This window comes from Pteropus medius, unplaced genomic scaffold (assembly GCF_902729225.1).
Source record: "Pteropus medius unplaced genomic scaffold, Ma_sr-lr_union100, whole genome shotgun sequence".
Taxonomy (NCBI): Eukaryota; Metazoa; Chordata; class Mammalia; order Chiroptera; family Pteropodidae; genus Pteropus; species Pteropus medius.
Window position 1 is genome coordinate 2,661,977 of NW_024352787.1, and position 20,766 is coordinate 2,682,742.

Below are 20,766 nucleotides of genomic sequence, written 5' to 3' on the forward strand. Positions count from 1 at the left end.
TCCCATATAACCCTCCGTAATACTTTTCTCAAATGACCACACAATGTAGGGGACAGTGTGTGGGGTTTGAATTCCCACAGATTTCAGCTGAAATCTCACTTTAACTTTCTGTGTGATTTTGAGCAGGTCGGTTATTTTTGAGCAAGAGGTCACTCTTTGCCCTCAGTTTCTTGAATTTTAAAATAAGAATGCTTCCCTACTCTCTTCCATCACTTCCCCATTTCTGCCAAACTGACTTCTATTCATTTTTTATTCCTTAGCTCAAATAACATCATTTTGATTAGATAAGGTACATCTAGCTAATCTGGAAGTAACTGTACTCTTTTTTCATTGCATTTGCAACTTTTTATCCTTTTATATTTGCATTTTTGTTTTGATTAATATCCGCTAGCACACTGGATTCCCAGAGTAGGGATCATGTCTCCTTAAGTCCCTGTTGTGTCTTCTCTAACTGGCACAGAGCCTGGTACCTCATAAATGCCAAATTCGTGTTTGCAAAATAAATAAACGAATGTGTGGTTCTTGTCACAATTAGAGATCAAATATACTAAGTGACTGGCACATAATAGGTGCTTAATAAAGGACACTAATGACTTTTCAGTGCAATTGATACGGTAATCATTTTATTTTGTTTCCTCATACTTGATTCATGGAGAAAAGTGGGGTGAATTTGGGACAACCACTATTTGAACTGTCCAAGTCAAGAAAAAATGTGATGTGATAAACTACTGGCTCGGACAACTAGAATCAACACACTTTTTAAAGCCCGAAGAAATCTAATACCCGCAATTTAAAACAAAAGATAAAACGTACAAGAAAAAGTTTTGTTTATTACTTTTGCTTGCCTCTCACAACTCATATCCCAAAAGTGCATTCTTTAAAAGCATGTGGTGAATAATTCCCCGGCCAAGCGTTCACGCTGACATTACCAGCCTCTCCCTTATCCTCACATCTTGGGGATTATTTTATCTGTCCCTTCAATATCAGCTAGCTCAAATCTTCTGTCAGATATTTCTGAGGCTTGTACTTGAAGAAAGAAACGATTTTCTCAAGTCTGTGAACAGGACATTTCTTTTTTAATGTCAAAATAAACCATCTGCTTGTACAACTGTTTCTAATTACTTTCCTGCCTAGACTCTCCAGTTGAGGAGTTTGGCACCAGCACCCCGCCCAGAGCGGTGCCGCTGCCCAAATCCTCGCAGGCAGTTCATCAACGCACTCGCAGCTCCGGGTAGAGCCCCGGACCTGCGCTCCTGAGCGTCGGTGGGTCCTTCTGCCTGGCCATCTGCTGGTGGTACCTCGCTGTCTTGCAGCCTCCCTCTGTGAGCTCCACCTTGCAGAGGTACAGGTCTCCTCCACAGTCCGGGAGCCCAGCATGTGTCCCGCAGGCTTCAGGAACTTCTTGCTGCTGGCCTCCTCCCTCCTCTTCTCGGGGCTGTCAGCTATTCCTCAAAGCTTCTTGCCTTCTCTGAGGTAAGTTTGGTTTGTTTTTCTTTAAAACAGACCTGCCCTGCTTTGCGTGGCAGGGCTCAATCTTGCAGGATGGCTGCCCTAAGCCAAGAGCAGTTACAAAGTTGGACACGGGATGAACTGTTTTCAACCTGTTTCTGTTCCTTTCCTCATATCTATGCTGTGTATTGCTTCACTTCTGTCCTTTAGCTTTTGCTTCAGAAAAATAGAAGCATTGAATAAATACATAATTTCCTCTTATGACAATGCATATATGAGGAATTTCTGCCATTAGTTAAAAGGTAGTTCTATGTGTATCTATATGTTTTCATAGTCTATAAGGCAGAATTATTTCATGGATCTATATTACATTTTGTATTACATTTTGTAGGAGATTTTGAGGTGCATTGCAAAGCTAAACTTTTAAAAAGTATAGTTTAGAAGCACTGCTTAATGCAACTTTCAAAAGCATTATGTCCTATGCTACTATAATGTGTATAGTTCTTTCTATATATTCATCTTTTCTTTCTTTTTTCTTCTCTTCTGTTTTTTTTTTTAATAAAATAACTGTCCCTGGCTATCATATAGCAATGAGACTTTTCAAAGAGAACCGAAAAGTCAGCTAAGTGGATTAATTTGCATTTAATCTAAATGTGTATATAAAATTCAGTGACACATTTGCAAGGGGTAGGGCTGAGTCACTTCTATACAACTGAAAGACGGTCTATTTCCTAAGTGGGTAGGTCACTGCTTAGACATTTGGGTCATGGTCATTTCTCAGGTGATAATCTCTGGGTGGTATGGTTCGTCTGGGATAACAGCTCTTCTAGAGGGAGGTTGTTTGCCTGAGAAACGTGGGGCCTCAAAGGTTATCTGTCTCCATCTGAGTGGACATTGGGAGGGAACGTGGGCTCAGAGCAGTAGGGACAGTGTCTGTGCTTGACCATGGCCTTGCCTTGGTTTGTCATCCCATGCAGAAGCGGGCCGGGTGCCCTGTGCAGGCTATCCCAGGCCGAGTCAGAGCGCCGGTGCCGGGCACCAGGGCAGCCCCCAGGGAGCGCTTTGTGCCACGGCCGGGGCCGGTGTGACTGTGGGGTCTGCATCTGTCACGTGAGAGAGCCAGGCGTGTACTTCGGGCCCCTTTGTGAGTGCCACGAATGGGTGTGCGAGACCTACGACGGGAGCACCTGTGCAGGTAAGGGAGGGTTCTGTCTCCTCTCCATGACACGCAACACTCGCAGGAATGGGGAAGAACTTCCTTCTGAGGTTTCTGCCAGTTCCTAGGGGAGAGAAGTGTGAGGACAGATCTCTCCACACATGGCCCTCAAGGAAATTGCTGCCATCGCGAAGATATTCTTTGGCTAGTCTATTCTGGAATCGTGTATTATAATACTTTCCTCCACCGTAGGGTCCAAACGTAAGTGGAAATAATATTTGTAAGATTCATTCACTTAATTATAAATTTCACTTCCTTCTATTTTAGTTCCTTATTACAGACTAAATCTTACAACTTCCTCACAAATGGAGTTATTTTGCTGGGCTCTCCTACCCCAAACACGAATGTTAATCATAATATTTGCAGAACATAAGCCTGTGTTTTATTTTCATTGAGGAAACACAGGGAAATATTATTTTCCTAAATTCCAGGGAGGCAGGTTGTATATTGAAGTCTGATTTGCCCTCTCGTACTTAGCATATAGTTCACATTCATAAGTGCATATCAGAAACTGCAACAAGGAGAAAATAAGCAGGCTCATATCTGCTTAGAGGAAGTCGCCTTTGTATTGTTTTAGGTGCTTGAAATTTTTAGCTGCCGTGAAACTTGGTACTTTGTAAGGGTGGAGTGAAAAATAAATTCATTTCCCTTGCACATTTCTAAGGAATGACTTGGGTCCTGATACTGGAGAGGGTCAAGATATTTCTTCGTAGAGAACACTCCCAATCTCTACTAGTTTCACATAAACATGCCATTTACTTCAGGCCAAGAACCTCAATAAGTTCATCGTGAATGATATAGGCACTCTGTTAGTAAAAGGACAAGACAATGCATTCCAACCAGGGTTTGGAAAATTTGTTGGAAAAAAATCACAACTTATTTTACCTACATCGTAGCTAAGAATGAGCGTCCAACACTAACATGCAGAGATCAAGAATGAGTTTATAGCAAATTGTTTTTTTCTTGGCACCTGGACCCAGAAGTGCATAGAGAGAATACTTAATATGCAGGCAGTTTGGCAGTGGAAAAAATAGTCATATAAGTAATTCAGAGGGGCACAGGTGCTTCTATGTGGGTTGTTTACCCTATGAAGACTGCATGCAGCTCAACCCTTTAAGAATAGTGAATGCCACAACTTGTTATTTTAACTTCATCAGTCCCGTAAGCTGCAGCATTATTAAAGGCAGCCCTTAGCAATGAAAGCTAAGTATTGTCTAATATTTCATTCCAAATGCAACTTCCACCTAGCTTCTCTGAATTTTATTGCCTCTGGCAAGGCCTCTTCAATATCATGAGTTCTGAACACATTTTTTTTTAGAGCATTTTGTATTGTTCTTTTATTGGAAAAGGAGTAAAATGTAGTCTCTTCAACCAGTGAAAGTAGTTATGGGTGCCGTCAGATAAAACTCCTCTATTGAAGAAGCTTCTCTGATTACTTTCTGTGAAATTATGCAGAGGGAATGTCGTGGTATATAGTGCTCTTGCTTATCTCCCATGGAAAGTGATTTGTTGTTTACTCGTAACATCTTAGTCACTGCATTCCTTCCTCCCTGATACAAAATGCAGCCCTGAGTCACCCATGGTTTTATTTGCTTATGTGTGCATTCCTGTAGAAGGCAAACTGTTTCTCTTTATTTCAAGGCTGAATGGAATAACTGTGTTCATTTTCCATTCTCATCATTCCGACTGACACCCTTTGAGGCCTACACTGCAGGGCCTGGTGCAGAATCTGCCCCTGCAAATGTCCTATGTTTGCTGGGCCAGTGAAGAAATCCTTACGCGCAGCCTATCAGGCTGCATTGCCAGCTTCCCTGCTTATTCTGTGCTTTAAATTTAGCTTCTCAATTCCATCTTCAAGAAATAATTCCAATATTATAGTTGGTAGGCTAGAAACAAAGTAGATTGTCTTTTATGTTTTTAAGGGCGTCTGAGCCTTCACCTCTATAAGTTCCTGTAAGTAGTTTCTAGAAATAGAATACTTTCCAGAGACCTCCCAGATCTCTGTGAAGAAAACAAAATCCTCCTCTGGTACTGTATCACAGAATGATTAAAACTATAAGCTCTGGAGGAAATTTTCCAGGATTTAAACCCCAGCCCCACCACCAAACAGCTGTGTGAACCTGGGCAGTTACTTAAACTTCCTGAGCCTTGATTTCATCATATGAAATGGGATAATTACAGTACCTACGTTTCAGAATTGTTGTGAAGTTTACCATATGTAAAACACTTAGAATAGTGTTTTGCACAAAGTGCTCAATACATATTTATATATACATGTATATATATATATATACATGTATATACCTATATTACCTGTATATATATTATATAATATTATAATATATAATATTATATAATATATAATATAATATAATATATAATATAATATATAACATAATATATAATATTATATAATATATAATATAATATATATAACATATTATATATACATGTATATATATTATGTTATATTATATTATATTATATTATATTATATATAATATATAATATAATATATAATATTATATTATATATAATATAATTGCCCAACAAACACTAAGTAAGGCTGTCTCTCTCTCTCTCACTCTCTCTTTCCCTCTCTCCCTCTCTCCTTCTCTCTATCATTTATCTTTTATCATTTATCATTTATATTATATTATATATAATATAATATATATAACATATTATAGCAATGCACAAAAGGTGAGCTAGTATGGATAGTAGATAGTATGGACAGCTAGATAGATAAAAAGATAAATGATAGAGAGAAGGAGAGAGGGAGAGAGGGAAAGAGAGAGTGAGAGAGAGAGAGACAGCCTTACTTAGTGTTTGTTGGGCATTTAATGCAGTAAAAGCGATTTAGTTTCCTTAGTGTAGTCCAGTCCTGTTGTTATTGATCCAAAGCTCAAAAGGTCAAGCAAGGATAGCTATTTTGGCCCATCCTCAGAACAGCTGTATTAGATACACAATGCCCTTTTAAAGTTAACTCCACTGGGATTCTAATACTGTGAATCACAAGAAGCATACTTATTTTAGTTTGAGCTGGTCGAAAGTGATTACGTTTATATTATTACAAGTGGTCTATTTCTACCATTGTCCACTTGCTCATGACGCATGCATCACCCTTATACTTCAATAGCATAAAGCCTGGCCCAGTGATTATTCCTGTGGATGTGATATTCTAATAAGAAGTAACCTAATTTTGGTAAAATAATCTTTGAGAACAGTAAAATGTTTGATTATATAAAAACAAACTATATTTCATGGCATCCCTGGAAACCTGTCTAAATGGCTATGATTTCACTTAAAATACTGGTTTCTTAAAATTGTTTTCTAATATATATAGAGATGTATAGATATAGATATAGATTATATATCTATATATGTATGGATATAGTTATAGATTATCTATCTATCTATCTATCTATACACATTATATATATAATGCCACTTAAAAGAGTTTCAGTTTTAGTAACTGGGAAGAGCTAACTGAATTCGAGTTAGCAAACACTTAAGAAATGCTGTATATCTCTGCTGTTGAAGGGGATATAAAGGTGAAGACTACATGACAGCTTCCCATTGCGTAGGGAGGTTAAGAGAAATACGAAATATCTATAATGCAGTGCAGTACAGAATCTCTATGAATTTCTATGAGGGTTTTATTAAGACAGAAATTAAATACTGTGGTTAGAAGTTCTTGAGAAAGAGGTAGAACTTGACATAAATCTTTAAGTTTAGGGAGGTTTTTAATCCAAAAGGTGGGCTGTTGGAATTCTGAGTGAAGAAAAATTCAAGCAAAGGTTTAGAGACAGAAAAACGTGTGTTTGGGAAATAGCGAGGGATTCTAGGTTTGACTTGGCTGGATTTTAGGGGAAAGTAGAAGATCTATTGAGAGTTACAGCTGGGCATGCTATGGAGGACTTTGAACCTGGATGTGAAATTCATGCTCAGTTAAACAGCATACAAGAGCCATGAAGTGGTTGAACCTGTGTGCCGTGGTTAGTGCTCTGACTCATGAAAAGTGATGGGGTGCCTGAGGGTACAGCAGGTTGGAGTAGACACTTGGTTGCAAGGAACTCAATTTAGATACTATTTAAATTATAGTCCAATGGAGAGAGAGTAAGGTCAGAATTATGATAAATTTTAAACACTGTTGAAAGATAGAATCAATATGCTTTAGTACCCAAGGATGAGAAAGGTGATAAGTGACTGAGAGTATGAATGAACTGATGGAATGAAGATGTCAAGAGAAAGAACCATATGACACCGAATTAATGGCTAAAAGTTCTTGTTAGGGAATGGGTACTTATTTTTATTTGGAATTTCTGTAAAATGAACAACTATTGCTAGCAGAATAAGAGTCTGGACTTCATTGGCAGATCTGGGGCTAGATGAGAAACTAGTCTGAATTGTTAACTTGGGTTAACTTGTTTGTGTCATTAATCCTGAGCCAAGCATTTGATTTCTCTGAATGGAACAACATCTTTATGAATATAAAGGATCTTAACATCCCGCATGGTATTATTCAGAATAATTTTTATATCTGTGTATAAATATATTTAATATCCATATAATTTATGCACTTATATATTTATTCAGACTATATATAAAAATATTCTTATAAACATTGATTTGTATATATATAAACACATGCAATATAAAAATAAAATAAATAGAAACTCCACAATATATAAATATTAGTAATTTTTTCCAAATATTTCTGACTATTACACTGTTAAGTAAATAATATGAGATTTGTATGTAATTATTCATAAGAGCTGGACTTTCTGGCTCTTTCTAGTCTGTCTTAGGACTGTTCGACTTGATTTTTTCCCACAGTTACATTTTTCTTAAGTGATTGAATAACTCCCTCCAAGACCATTTTATGGCATCACTCTTTGGCTTTTCTTTTCTCAGTCATTTTCCATCTTCCAATTTCTCTCCCTTCCTACAAGCCTTACTCTATTCTAGTTGCCCACTCCTTTATCTCTGTCCGGCCTTCTTTTGTATTTACTATGCTTTGCTTTTTTTATATCCCCTCTCTCTCACCGGGTGGGGCAGACAGACTCTGATCGCTTCCTTTTGTGTGTTTTCATTGTGGTCCTGACATCTCCTGTAGCTTTAGAAAACACATCCCGGAGTCTCCCGTGACTAGCTCATCCTTTCGTGTAAGCCTCTCGTTTGAGCTCTACTCTTCTAGATCCATCTATTTTGGACTAATGTATCTTGTCTTACCCCAAGTGACATGTAAAAGTTAAAGATTTCCATCCTCAAGAAAGTGCCAGACCTACCTGCACACTGCTTTCTCTCCATTGTGCTGCTTTATTTGGACACCATGCTGCATCTCTACCATAGAGACCGAAAAATGTTGGCCTTGGATCAGGTCATTCACACCTTTTGATAATCTAGAACAAATTTATAATATTATGGTGATTAGATCAAATAGTGTCAGTGTGATAAGTTCAACGATTATTTTTTAAGTAAAGGTTCCCCAGAAAGAGAGGAGAACATATGGGAACAAAACTATGTGTCACAAGTTTTAAATCTGCAAAGCATAAACCTCCATGGGGTTCTTGAAAGTATTCACTACATTTTGAGACATGATACGAAGACGGACATCTTTTGTTTCTCGGTATCATAATGTACGAAAAAGCTACTGAGCTCTCCGGACTACAGACACGGATTGTTAAATCTGACCTGTGACTCATGATGCTCAGGGTTTGGGAGTGGGTGATCAACGCCATAGGAGCAGAAATCCCAGATATGGTCTTTTATCTGAAGAATTCCCTGTCTGAGGAGTTACAAAGAAAGACAAATTTCTTAAGTTCCATCTTCTGCCATTGTATTAGGGTTTTGTTGTTGCTGCTGCTGCTGCTATAACAAATTACCATAACCCTTGTTTCTTAAAGAACGCAAATGTATTTTCTTTTAGTTTTGTGAGTCAGATGTTTTATGGGAGTCTCCCAAGGATAAGGTGTTTACAAGCTCTGTTCCTTTGTGGATATTCTCAGAGAGAATCCATTTCATGGTCATTCAATGTTGAGAGAACTTATTTTACATAGTTATAGGACTGAGGTCCCTGTTTCCTTGCTGACTGTCAGCTGGGGGTCTCCCTGACCTTCTAGGTGCTTCTCTTGGGTCCTCGCACATCACCCCTACATCTCGGAACCAGCAATAGGGCGTCACTTCCTTTTTGTGATGCCATCTCTCTGTGCTTATTCCATTATCACATCCCTCTCACTACAGCCTGGAAAAGTTCTCCACTTTTAATCATGTGATTAGGTATGGCCTAACCAGATAATCCAGTATCATCTTCCCATCTGAAGATCCATAATCTTAATCACATCAGCAAAGTTCCCTTAGCCATGGAAAGTAACATATTTACATGTTCTGTGAACAAAAATTTGGACATTTTTGGAGCTATTATTATTCCTAATATAGTGAGTTGTCCTGTAAAATGCAAGAGGAATGAATGGTGAGGGAGGTTCCAACTCTCTTGATACCTGGTTATTCTTATGCTCCATCCAAGATGCAAGTACTGAGTCTTTTCCTTCTTTTCAGAGCTTATCCTCATGATCTAATTTCCCTGGCCCCAGTCTTTCCCAAACCACTGCTGATAAGAAACACCAGGTTTCTAGTACAGATCATGAAGAGTGATGTACAGCCCAGCAATTGCCTAGATTCAATGCCTGACATTATCACTTGCCAGCTGTGGAACTAGTTACTCAAACCCTTGTGACTTCCGTTTTCTTATCTATAAAACGGAGGCAATAATAGTGTCAAATGAAGATAATAATAATATTAAAACATAGGAATGATTAGTAAGTCATTGAAATTATTATACTTAGTTATGCCAGATGCCCCTCTCCTATCCTAGCTTGATGCTTGGTTCAAAGATATTTATTCCCCACAAAATAATTTTCCTTCTATATTACATCTTCCTATGGGTTTAAATGTATGTTTTGCATTTTGTCCTTTGACCGTCAGTGTTTGGAACTATCTCTCCTTGGACAACATGTCTGCTCTATAGTGTCAAGGCTGGTTGAGCTTTCGGCCCTGATCGACTTGAGAATGAGACTAAGCAACTCACTGTGTCATGCTCCACCTCACTGCATGTCTAAGTTTCTGATGCTTGTTTCTGTCTCTGGACCTTGACTTTTGTGTTCCATTCTCTGCAATCTTCACCTGATTTATACCATCATAATTGATTGGATGGAAGGTTCCAGAGCCCTATCCTCAATACTGTGTGATTAGTCCTTGAATCTGAAAATTTTGTTCTCTTCTTTACTGGAAACATCAAACTTTCTGCAAATTCACAGGATTTAAACTCAGAGCATTTCTGCTTCTGCCTTTTACCTTCACTGAGATATCTGTATTTTCAGGCTGTTCCTTGTCGGTACTGTGTGTTGGTCTCAAGTGGGTTGATCCCAGAAACCACTTCTTCAACTTACAAAAATGTGAAAAGCAACATAATACAAAACGAAATCAAAATAACTCACTTTCACAAGTTTTTGAGTATTTAGTAAATATTACTGAATGATCTAGGGACATTGGAGGGGGGTTGTGTAATCACAGAAATGTAAACAATAAAAGATTGAAATGTAAACAATAAAAGATTATTCTAGTTCTAAAAATTCTCAGTTTTTCAACCTTCCTCATTCTTAGAGCTAAGTGTGGACACAGGATGAAATCCTGGCCAGAAAGGTGTAAGCAGAGTTACTGTGGGTGGGGGATACTAAAAGGGAGCAGCTGACAATCAAGGAGGTATTTGTTTTGCCCATCCGCCTTTCTTGCTGCCTGGAATGCACCTGGAGTTCCAGTAGCTTTTTTGAAGCAAAAGGTGATTCCACCTATGAAGATGGCTTAGCCACAAGACAGGAATCTGGCTTTTCGGAGATACTGTGGAGCTGCCACACTAGTCCTGGACTGCTTGCCTCTGGACTTTTTTTGCATATAAACATAATAAACTTTTATCTTGTTTGCTCCTGTTATTTGAGGGTTTTCTGTCATTGGTAGCTAAATGTAACCTCATTTAAAACATCAGTTTTATTCAAAAAGTTCAAATCTATTAAAATAAGGCAAGACTAGAATATGCATAGCAGTTGAGAACTTGAGCTTGTAAGACTAATAGGGCTGGGCTCCACACCAGTTTACCTGCTATGTGGACTTTATCAGTCTGGGTAAACTCTGCAAAACTCAGTTTGCTCATCTCTAAGATAGTGTATAATTAATACTCTAGGGAGGGCTATTGCAAAGTTTAAGTAAGAAAATACACATGAAGCACTTAATAGAATAACTGACACATAATTTTTACTCTAAGTGATAGCTATCATTACTGTTGTTATTAAATTTAGCATCTTTAAGGGCATTATTCTAAGAAAAAAAATGGAATACCTCTTTGCTTTAAATGTATTTTTACTAGTAACTAAATGACCAGTTATAGATGTATATTCCCTGTGCCTCTTAATATGTTTAACATATGCTACTTTTTTGACTAGCAATTTTTAGGAGCTTATTAATTCTAAGAAATGGTAGTGTAATAGTTAAAAATCTGGTTACCAGAAATTAAATTACCAGAGAGAATATAAAAATTGTTTATTTAAATACTTAAATTTAAAAGATTATTTATCCGCATATTTAAAAATTATTAAAACAATACGTTTATTACAAAAGTCAAACAATATATATATGTGTGAATAAAAATTAATATAATGGAGTCGCATTGTATGCAAAGAATAGGTTCTACATCAGCACAAAGATCAGATGTTTGAAGTTTAAATATTGCCCTGATAATTCTCTAAGGAAGGCTCCATGTTTGAGTTCATTACCTCCCAATTACTCCAGCACAGTAAATGCTAATAAATGAGCGTTTATTTCATGGCTGGAAGACATTTTTGGTTTTTAGCTGGCTAGTAGATGAGTTTTAGCTAGAATGTTCTTTTGGGGCCATTCAGCCTGGTGAGACGCTTGCACTAGCAGACACACACCAAGAGCCTTAGCGCATGGAGATAACATCACTTTCACACTCCCGTTTCACTCCCACTTGGGGCTTCCACTCACTGAATGGAATGATAGAATCTCTACATTATTGAAATTATCGCTCCGCCTCTCTTTATTGCCTAATATATAACTTAGATGTCTAAGTATATATAACTGAATTCAAGTATGTTAAATATGTGGGTGCTGTGACTCCCCTTTAGTCTTAGTCTTAATCATAGCCTCCGGAGTTAATCAGTACTAAATTTAGGGTGTACACGCCCATATTTCCCATGATTATATAATATGTGTATTATAATCACACACACACACACACACATACACACAGAGGCATGCACATAGCTATGTTTCTCTCCTTCTGTCTTGCTTTTTCTCTTTAAAAGTATATTGTGGCCTTCATTCTAGTTAAATACTATGTAGGATTAAGACTTTTAATAGGAATATGATGTTCCCTAGCATGGATGTATTACTTTATTAAACTGTGTGTCTATTACTGAACATTTTGGTTGTTATCAGTTTTCGTTATTGTTGTTTGGCTTTAAACAGTACTTTCAAACTCCAATTTGAAATTGTGTACACACATTCATACCCATAAATGCACACAGCTCTCTAGCCCTCTGGCACGTGCACTAGAGCAAGTTGGGTTCCAAGGCACAAGGGAGGGAGTCACCAGCCAAAAGAAGTGCCAATAAGTGTGTCTTCATATGTTGCTGATCTCGGCAAAGGGAAACTTCAAATCAGATGGAACTGGGAGATTTGATATCTTTGTCCTTAGGGAAATTTAGATTCCAAGCCTGGTCTGGGATTCGAGGTCTAGAGTCACATCTGAGAAGGGGTACAAGTGTAGTATTGTTGGTACTGAGAGTTCCAGGGGGATTTTCCATAGCATTTTTTAGCCCCCGCATGGCTAAATTCTCAAGCTATTTTCCATTAACTCTTAAATTGATAAAGATAGAGAGCTGCAAGAAGGTTGCAAATCTCATTTTCTTTGGAAAAGAGTGCTTTTTCTTTTCAAGGATCACATTTCCTGGCAAATAAGAAACTATGTTTTGTAATAGAACTCATTCTTCCATCTATTCTAAGTTATCTTACTTAAAGTAGAAGAATGACGGCTTTATAAAGGGATAAGAAAAATAAGACTTTATAAGGTGCTCACTGGCTTGACCTTGTGTCACCCCAGTCCTAAGTTGTGAGGGAAGATAAGTTCCTCTGCCAAGAGCACTATCATCCTGATTGTACATAGTCACTAGTTTAATCATCAGGTTATTCCAAGTGAATAGTTACCCACTCTAGTTTCCTGTTTTATTATTGTATCTGCATACTTCCTAGGGAATGGCAGGCTAAAAATATTTTTTAAAAGAGGCCAGTGAATTTTGATATTGCTTAGGAACCTCTCTTATGGCAAGGCATTAACCGTAAATTTGTGTTTTAGTCAATTGGAGAGAGTAAGGAGCCAAAATCAGAAAATCAAAACATGGTAAATGTATTTCCTAATTGGTCACTACTGCTCTTTCAAAGCTATCATTTTCTGCTGTGCAAAATAGTTAGACAAAACTAGTTATTTTTCTAAACAAAATGACTTGGCTATTTTAGCTTTTTCCACTGCAAAACACAAAAGACAAGTTGCAGACTTTTTTTTTTTTTTACTTTCCTGGTCAACACTATTAGTTACATAAACTCCAATTGCTGCTTGGATGGATTTGAACCTTAAAATTAATGCTGCATTAGTAATACAAAAAATAATGGGAAAACATCTGCTTATATTTAAGTGTGTTTTGCTGGAAAATATTTTCATATATATGAATTTATTCAGTTCTCATATAACTTTTAAGAGGCAGTCAAAATGATTATTCTTCAACTACTGTGCTAAGTAACTCTGAGAAGAAATCTGTCCCTTAAATCGTTAGACAGCTTCTCTTCCGGCACATTAAAATTGTGAAACCACTTTAGGAAAAAATATTTTTATGAATTTGGAGTCCTGACATATACATTCTGTTGATTTTTTTTTTTTCATGGTAAAGCAGACTTAGACTCTCATTTCTGTCTTATATGAGAGAAGTGCACATAAAAACTCGAATACTGGGCAGAAGAACACCTTATTATTTAGCATCAAAAGAAGTCCAGGTAACAGAAATCACTGGGACTAAATTACTTCTCATATCAACAAAGAGAATTTCTTTCAGCTGTAATTGAAATTCTTAGAGTGACTGCATTTAGCACCAACTGTTATCAAAATAAGGATTCTTTAGAGTTAGCGACGGGGGAAACTCTTTCATAACCTTTGGTTTTCCTTGTCTGTAAAAGCGAAAGGAAAGGTAGATAGGAGAATTGAATATATTTGTTATTTCCGTTGATATTAACTAGTGTTATTTTGTATATAACATATTGTGACTATTATTAATAAATCATATTAGAAATTATCTTTTGCTCTTGTGAAGGTATTCATAATACGAAATATAGAAATTCAAATACATGAAAATTTTAACATATGTATTGTCTTTTTGAGAACAAAGATGTGAATTAACAGAAATGCTCAGTGAGGGAAGAAAGGTGTCTATAGAAAACTGAACAGGTGGCCATCTTGCTTTCATAAAGGGAAAGACCACCTGAGAATGACACCAGAACACAGGAAAGTAAGCAGAGCCAAGGAGTCAGGAGAGATGATTCCTGCTGACGTCATTGAGAACCCAGAAAGAAGTCAGTGTGCTATGTGAGCAGCCAACGCCAATCTGCCATAAAGGGGACATAGACAAGGTAGCTAAGGTTTCAAAGCCAAGGGAACAGATGAGCAAGAGGAGCAGAAGATGCAAAGGTGCAGAGCTGTTCTGATTAAGTCCAACTACTACATCACTACATGCTTCTCAAATTCAAAGATGAACAGCCCAATTCTGTGCAGAGAGGATGCAAGACAGAGTATCTAATACATTCTTCTAAAGCATCAGGTTTATTACAAGATTTAGAAGAACAAGTACTTTAATAAAACCTTCCCCTCTCCACAAACACGGAAGAAAAGAAGAGCAGGGGAGGAGAGAGAGGCCTCAGGAAACACTGTTCAATCTCTGAAGTTTCGCCTAGGTGGGGGTCATATGGTGGACCTGCAACTAAGATGGCCTCTCCTTTTGTCCTCCAGGGTGCTCCAAGTTGTCCTCCAAGCTCACCAGGTATTTTGAGTACCATGTTTTTGAAGGCCACAGAGATGCCAGGTACCCTCTTTATGTGAATCGGTGCAGAGCACCACAGCAGTTTGCACACCTCCATCATCCTCTGGATCAAGTTCTTGCACACACAGTGTGTACTTCATGCACTGCTGCCACTTGCAGCGGTTTGCATCCAGCCTCTGGCCATTCACTCCCAGGATATGGCCAGGCTTTGTGGAACTCAGCATATTTGAGTTCAACGCTAAAATATAGGGAGCTTGGCTTGACCTCTCTGATGTCTTTGATTGTAGCCCTGCCTTGGCCATCCATAATTTAAAGGACCTCTACCTTGTTCTGTTTGCCACACTGTTTCTTGAGCAGCCTAAGGTAGATCTTTCTTAAAATAAAGTCTAAGAACCTCCTAGCTAACCCCTGCTGACTCTGGCTAGATCCTTTTGGGATTCTGCTACTGCCGCTACTATTGCTGCTGGTGGCGGTACTCTGGGTGTAGGGGGAGTCCCCATGGCCACAGTGAGGGGCTGGGCTGGGGTGGTGATCCTGGGCGCCACACTGGCTGGGGGACTGTCAGGCTCTTTGGCTTTTTGCCCTGACACCTGATCTTCAGGCTGCTGATCTGTCTGGCAGAACCTGGAGAACTCTGGCTGAACTTCTTGAGTAGGGGAGGGACTACAGCTACTGGGGACAGGGTAACTGAAGGGCCTTACCATGATGATGGTGCAGCATGCCATTCTGGGTTTCTTGGTGCCCAAGATGAGACATGTGGCCATCACACTGTTATATCTCTTGCCTATTACTGAGTTCTGGATCTAGTCCCACTCGAACCCCAGATTCATTATTTCCTCTGTCATCTAGAGGTCCATGTTATCACAGGGCGGCTCACTGTAAGGCCTGAGTTCCTCATCCTGGCCACTGTTTTAACCATGAGTTACGCATGATTTCTATTAAACGTCCTCTGTCACTAGAGTCAAGTATCATCATTTCTTTAGGATGTTTTTGCATCTGGGAGGTATGAAAAAAGTACATGGTATTTCCCATTCAGTATCTGCTGTTGCAGCCTACAGAAGTCCTTTCCCTTGAAATGCAGGGTCCCAGCGACCATGTTATATAGCAGCACTCCTTGGCTCCATGTATCTACTGATGGGCTGTTGTAGTTTCTGCCCGGGAAAAGTTCCAGGAAAAGCAAAACAGAGGATGCCACAGAATGTGCTCAACTTACTGTCACTAAATTGAGTGCTGAGTCCAAAGTCCAAAATTTTTATATTTATTTGAGTATCAAAGAGTACGTTCTCTGGCTTCAGGTCCCTGGGGACAATGTCCCTCTGGTGTCAATACTGCACAGCAGATACCACCTGCAGGAAAACTCCAGCCTCATTCTCGGGCATGTGGCCATGGTCCTATAGGTAACTGAACATATCTCCTCCACTAAAGTGCTCTAAAATAAGGAAGAATGTTTCCCTGGTGTCAGTCATCTTGAATCCTTGACTATATTCAGATGATTCAAGGCCTCACACAGTGGACTTCCTGCAGTGGAAAACTGGAAGCTGAGGAGCTCTGTTGATTTATCACTTTGACAGCTACCTCTGTCCTGATCAAAATGTGCCAGCCCGACCTCACCTTGGCAAAGCTGCCCTCACCGGTGGTGTTAAGGAGCTTGTAATGGCCAATATGGGGCTCCTGGTCAGCAGAGATGGTATGCTCCGAATGTCGAAAAACAGATTTTGGTGAAAATCAAACCATTGATACATGTCACAAGACAGGTTCACTAATTTTCTGTTTTCATATGCACATTTGGTAAACCATTTACCTACTTTTTGTTAGATTACTCTCTTTAATTTTCACTTTTCTAACCTTAAAAGAATATCTTATGTAGGTAATGTTTGGTTCCTTCAATAAGCTATTTTTGGAATTTGTTTTATCTTCTGAGAACCTCAAAAAAGCATTGAAATCAATTAATATATTTAGTATTATTCAGATTTCTGTTTTTTGTATTTTTAAACAATAGAATTCAATTTATTTAAGAATAAAGGAGAATATAAACAGTTTTAAATTGTGTGAGCTGTCAACACAACCATTGGTTGGCTAGTCAACCACTGCAAACTAATTGACAACACTGTTGTGTAGTTCATTAACCGAATGCAGAATATGTTTCCTGCTTCTAATGAGAAACTGTAAGTCCTTTAGGGACTAATTTTTTATAAAGTTTGATCGATTTTGAAATTTAAAATACAATTTTATTGAAAGTCTCTATGAGTATAAATAGTTTTGATAAAAATATGTGTATAATTATTAAAAAGGTGATATAAATTAGTCACTATTTTTAAGAGTTAAACTCTGAAAACGAACTGTATTCTCATATATAAAGAGCGAAGGACTTAGATATAGATATAAGATATGTACATATTTGTGTTTTATTTGTATAATCATCATTTGTTTAATCATCAACTATTTATTAAGCAATTACTATGGATAAGACACTGCATTAGTAGCTGTAGGGGTTATAAAGATTAAAAGATATGATTAAAATATAGTATACTTCAGTATTAAAGAGGTACAAAATGCCTTGCACATGAGGAATTTTAGCTATTTTGAAGATGAATAACTTATTAACTAGTGGGTTTGAAAGGATTGGCATTCCAGTTAAAGGGAAAAGATAAGTAAAATTTGAAAGTGGAACATCATGGATAGTAGTCTTGCTTGTTTAGGTCAATGGCTTCTTTCAGAGGGGTTACCCAAGAGAAGCCTGCAGAGACAAGTGGGAGCAGCTCATAGAGAGACTTTCAATGCCAAAAAAAAAAAAGAAAGAAAAGAAAAGAAAAAAAAAAGACTGTGGACCATACGTGGCAAGTAATAGTAAACAGAGAATTTGCTTTTCAGATAGAAATTTCAGGAACATTGATCTTTGAATATATGGAAAGAGAAAAGTCTTTAAATGGAGAGAATAATGAGAAAGTTATTTTAATAGCCAAGAATGAAAACTAATAATATTCTGAATTATGTTGGTGACTGTAGAGAGAAAAGGGAAAGAATGATGCTAATTACATTGTAATATGATGGAAATTACTAGAATAGGAAACGGGACTGGGGAGATGGGGGCAAGACTTAATTGGTAAATGTAAACTGCTATGGTCATACTGGTTTTCAAATAGTCCAAACCCTGCAATCTCCCACAACTACCCTCAGCCCTGCCTTCACCCCAAAGACACCTTGGCCTCTTCATGATTTGAAATAAAAAGATTAAATCTCTTCATGCCTAGAGAACCCCTGCCCTGCTCTGGTGCTAAGCACTGGCACTTTTTCCTCGTCCTGGATGAAATAGCTCAACTATCTCCCACTGGGAGAGTGGAGGAGGATATGTTGGCTCCGGAAATAGGAAGTTGAGAAGACAATATTTTTGAGAGCAAAGGGATGAGGAACAGTTGTTCATAACAGCCATCTGAAGGTGGCAAGTGGTGACCAAAGAACACATCAACTTTCAAAGATTGCTGCTTTATCAAATACTGAGCAGGGACTAGGAGCTGAAAAGCTTTTAAAAAGTTACGACTCCTGAGCTCAACTCATTTTCTCTTAAATATCACATCCAAATAAGTTTCTAGTATTTTAAATACATATTTTTATTTGTGGATGTCTAGGACATTGAGACTCTTTAGATATAGGTAACCATTTCTCATTAGGGTTGCAACAGATGAACTAGAAATTAAATTATAGGTTGTATGTTAAGCAAACACTAGTTGCAACTCTTGAGTATAGTGTTATTTTTACTCTATCCAAAATAAAATAAGATCTGTCATGTTAATTATACTCATTATGTAAAAATAGCTTCAATTTAAAGTCATCGGTAATGAAATTCTGCATGAAAAGATCAGAAATTTACTTTCTTTTATGTGGAAAAGAAATCTAAGTATTAGTTTTTGTGTACTTCCAATATTTCATTATAAAATGCTATGAAATTTAATTGTAGCATAGCATGAAGTAGGTAAAACCCTAAATATACTATGAAATGTGTCTTATTCTGGGTAATAATTTCCTCATGACTTCCTATACTTTTAAATGTAGGAACACTAAATGAGATGAATTAATTTAGGCTTATTTTAGGGGTGTCTTTCAGATACTCATAGGTGTATTGGGTAAAATAGTTTTTTATGGTCCAAGTAATAGAAAACCAAACATGCCTAAGAAAAAAATTACAATTTACTTAATTGTAATATTTAGGCCATTAGTTCCCAAAGTGTGGTTCTTGAACCAGCATCAACTGGAGATTTGTTAGAAATTCTGGGACCCCAACACAGATTTACCGAACTGGAAACTCTGGCTGTGGACCTCAGCAATCTGCTTTAACAAGCCCCCAGGCTTGTTCTGATGCATATTAAAATTTGAGAAAATTTTAATATGCATCAGAACAAGGCCTGGTGGTCTAAGACTAAATTTATCTTTGAGTGTAACTCAATTTAGGGTTCAAAGGATACCAGGATCTAAATGTGGGCTCTGTTACCCCTGAGATAGCCCTTTTCTAGGCTTCACATGGTGGCCTTTGACAGCTTTAGATACCTCATCACATCACCTGTCCAGTGGACAAGAGAAATGATTTCACCTTGACTTGAGTGTTTAATACCAGAAAGAAATCTGGATCTATACAAAGAAATGAAGAGAACTAGAAATGGTAACTACATATGGGTCAATACATATGATATATTTTTCTTGTATTCAAATCTCTTTAAAAGAGATAGTCAGAGGGAGAAGCATGTGACTGCAAAGAAGACAAAAATCAGGGATGAGATATTGGAGAAAAACAGGAGATTAGGTTACTGAGATAATAAAGACTGAGAAATAGGGGAAAATGGGAAATAGTGCAGATATGCAACATGGGTTTTAGATTTTCACAAACTAGACCTCTTGCAGCTTTAAAACTTCATAAGCTATTTAAATGTCATGTTTAGTATTATAAAATAATGATACTTTTAATCATTCATGCTAATTGCTATTCTCTATTGCTATATTACTATTCATTTATTCAATCAATTCATGTTTATTTAGCACTATAAGGTATGTAAGCACATCCAGTATTCCATGGTCTACTTAGGTTTGTTTTACACACACACAAAATGACTATACTATAGATTACAAGTGTCATCTTTTTTTAAAATTAATGCTTTCTAAATTGCATCAGCAAAATGGGGAAAAATCTAGAATTGTGTAAAGAATAACCTAAATACATTCCTAAGGTCAATATTTGATAATAAAATTTTCTTAATAATACTTCTTCATAAACCTTAAATTTGTTTTATTGCTTCTAGTTACCCCCAGTAATTTTATAACTTATCTTATTTTTTTATTATTATATCTTTTGGGGGGTAAAAATGCCTGAGTTTATTGTATTATTTGAGCACATTAAATTTCACAAGAGAAATGTGTAGTTATAGCTCCAGGGCAAGTGTTGTGATCCTGTCAGATTGCTCAATCTAATTTTGAGCCATGTCAGGTCAGTTGCTGGGAGACATTTGAGGAGCACAGGAAATTATATAGAACCTGTTGATAACAGCTTGTCCTTGTACTGTGACCTAAAATAATACCAAACCTGCCACATTACCAATCCTCTTGTTCAAATAGAAAGCCTAGATTGGAAGTTTTTTACCAACATCACTAAAAGGAGAAACTTAGGACGATTTAAAAATATAGTTGTAATTGTTGAAAAGTTGGCAGTGAAAATACAGATAAAATTGGCAATTATAATTATATTTGCAAAAACATTTTAAAATAAATATTTTATATATAGTTATATTACTTCAGTTGTGTTTTTCAACCTTGGATGATCATAAGAATTAGCTGTGGTGTTTTTTGTCATCAGTTTCCTAAGTCTCTGTTCTGGAGATGTACATTTCACAGATGTGTCTATTTAATCAGTTTCCTGGGTAATTGTATGCTCAGACATATTGGCAAAACACTAGCCTA

At 37.3% G+C, this 20,766-nt stretch overlaps 1 protein-coding gene across 1 annotated transcript in view; it reads left to right on the forward strand.

Moving 5' to 3' along the window:
- The first annotated feature begins 898 nt into the window (after window positions 1-898).
- Window positions 899-20,766, forward strand: part of ITGBL1 (integrin subunit beta like 1) — a 173,927-nt gene continuing 154,059 nt past the window's right edge. The window contains exons 1-2 of the mRNA XM_039848971.1: window positions 899-1,473; window positions 2,427-2,644. Coding sequence (XP_039704905.1) covers window positions 1,376-1,473; window positions 2,427-2,644 — 316 coding nt within the window. The 5' untranslated portion in view covers window positions 899-1,375. The remainder of the gene's footprint in view (window positions 1,474-2,426; window positions 2,645-20,766) is intronic.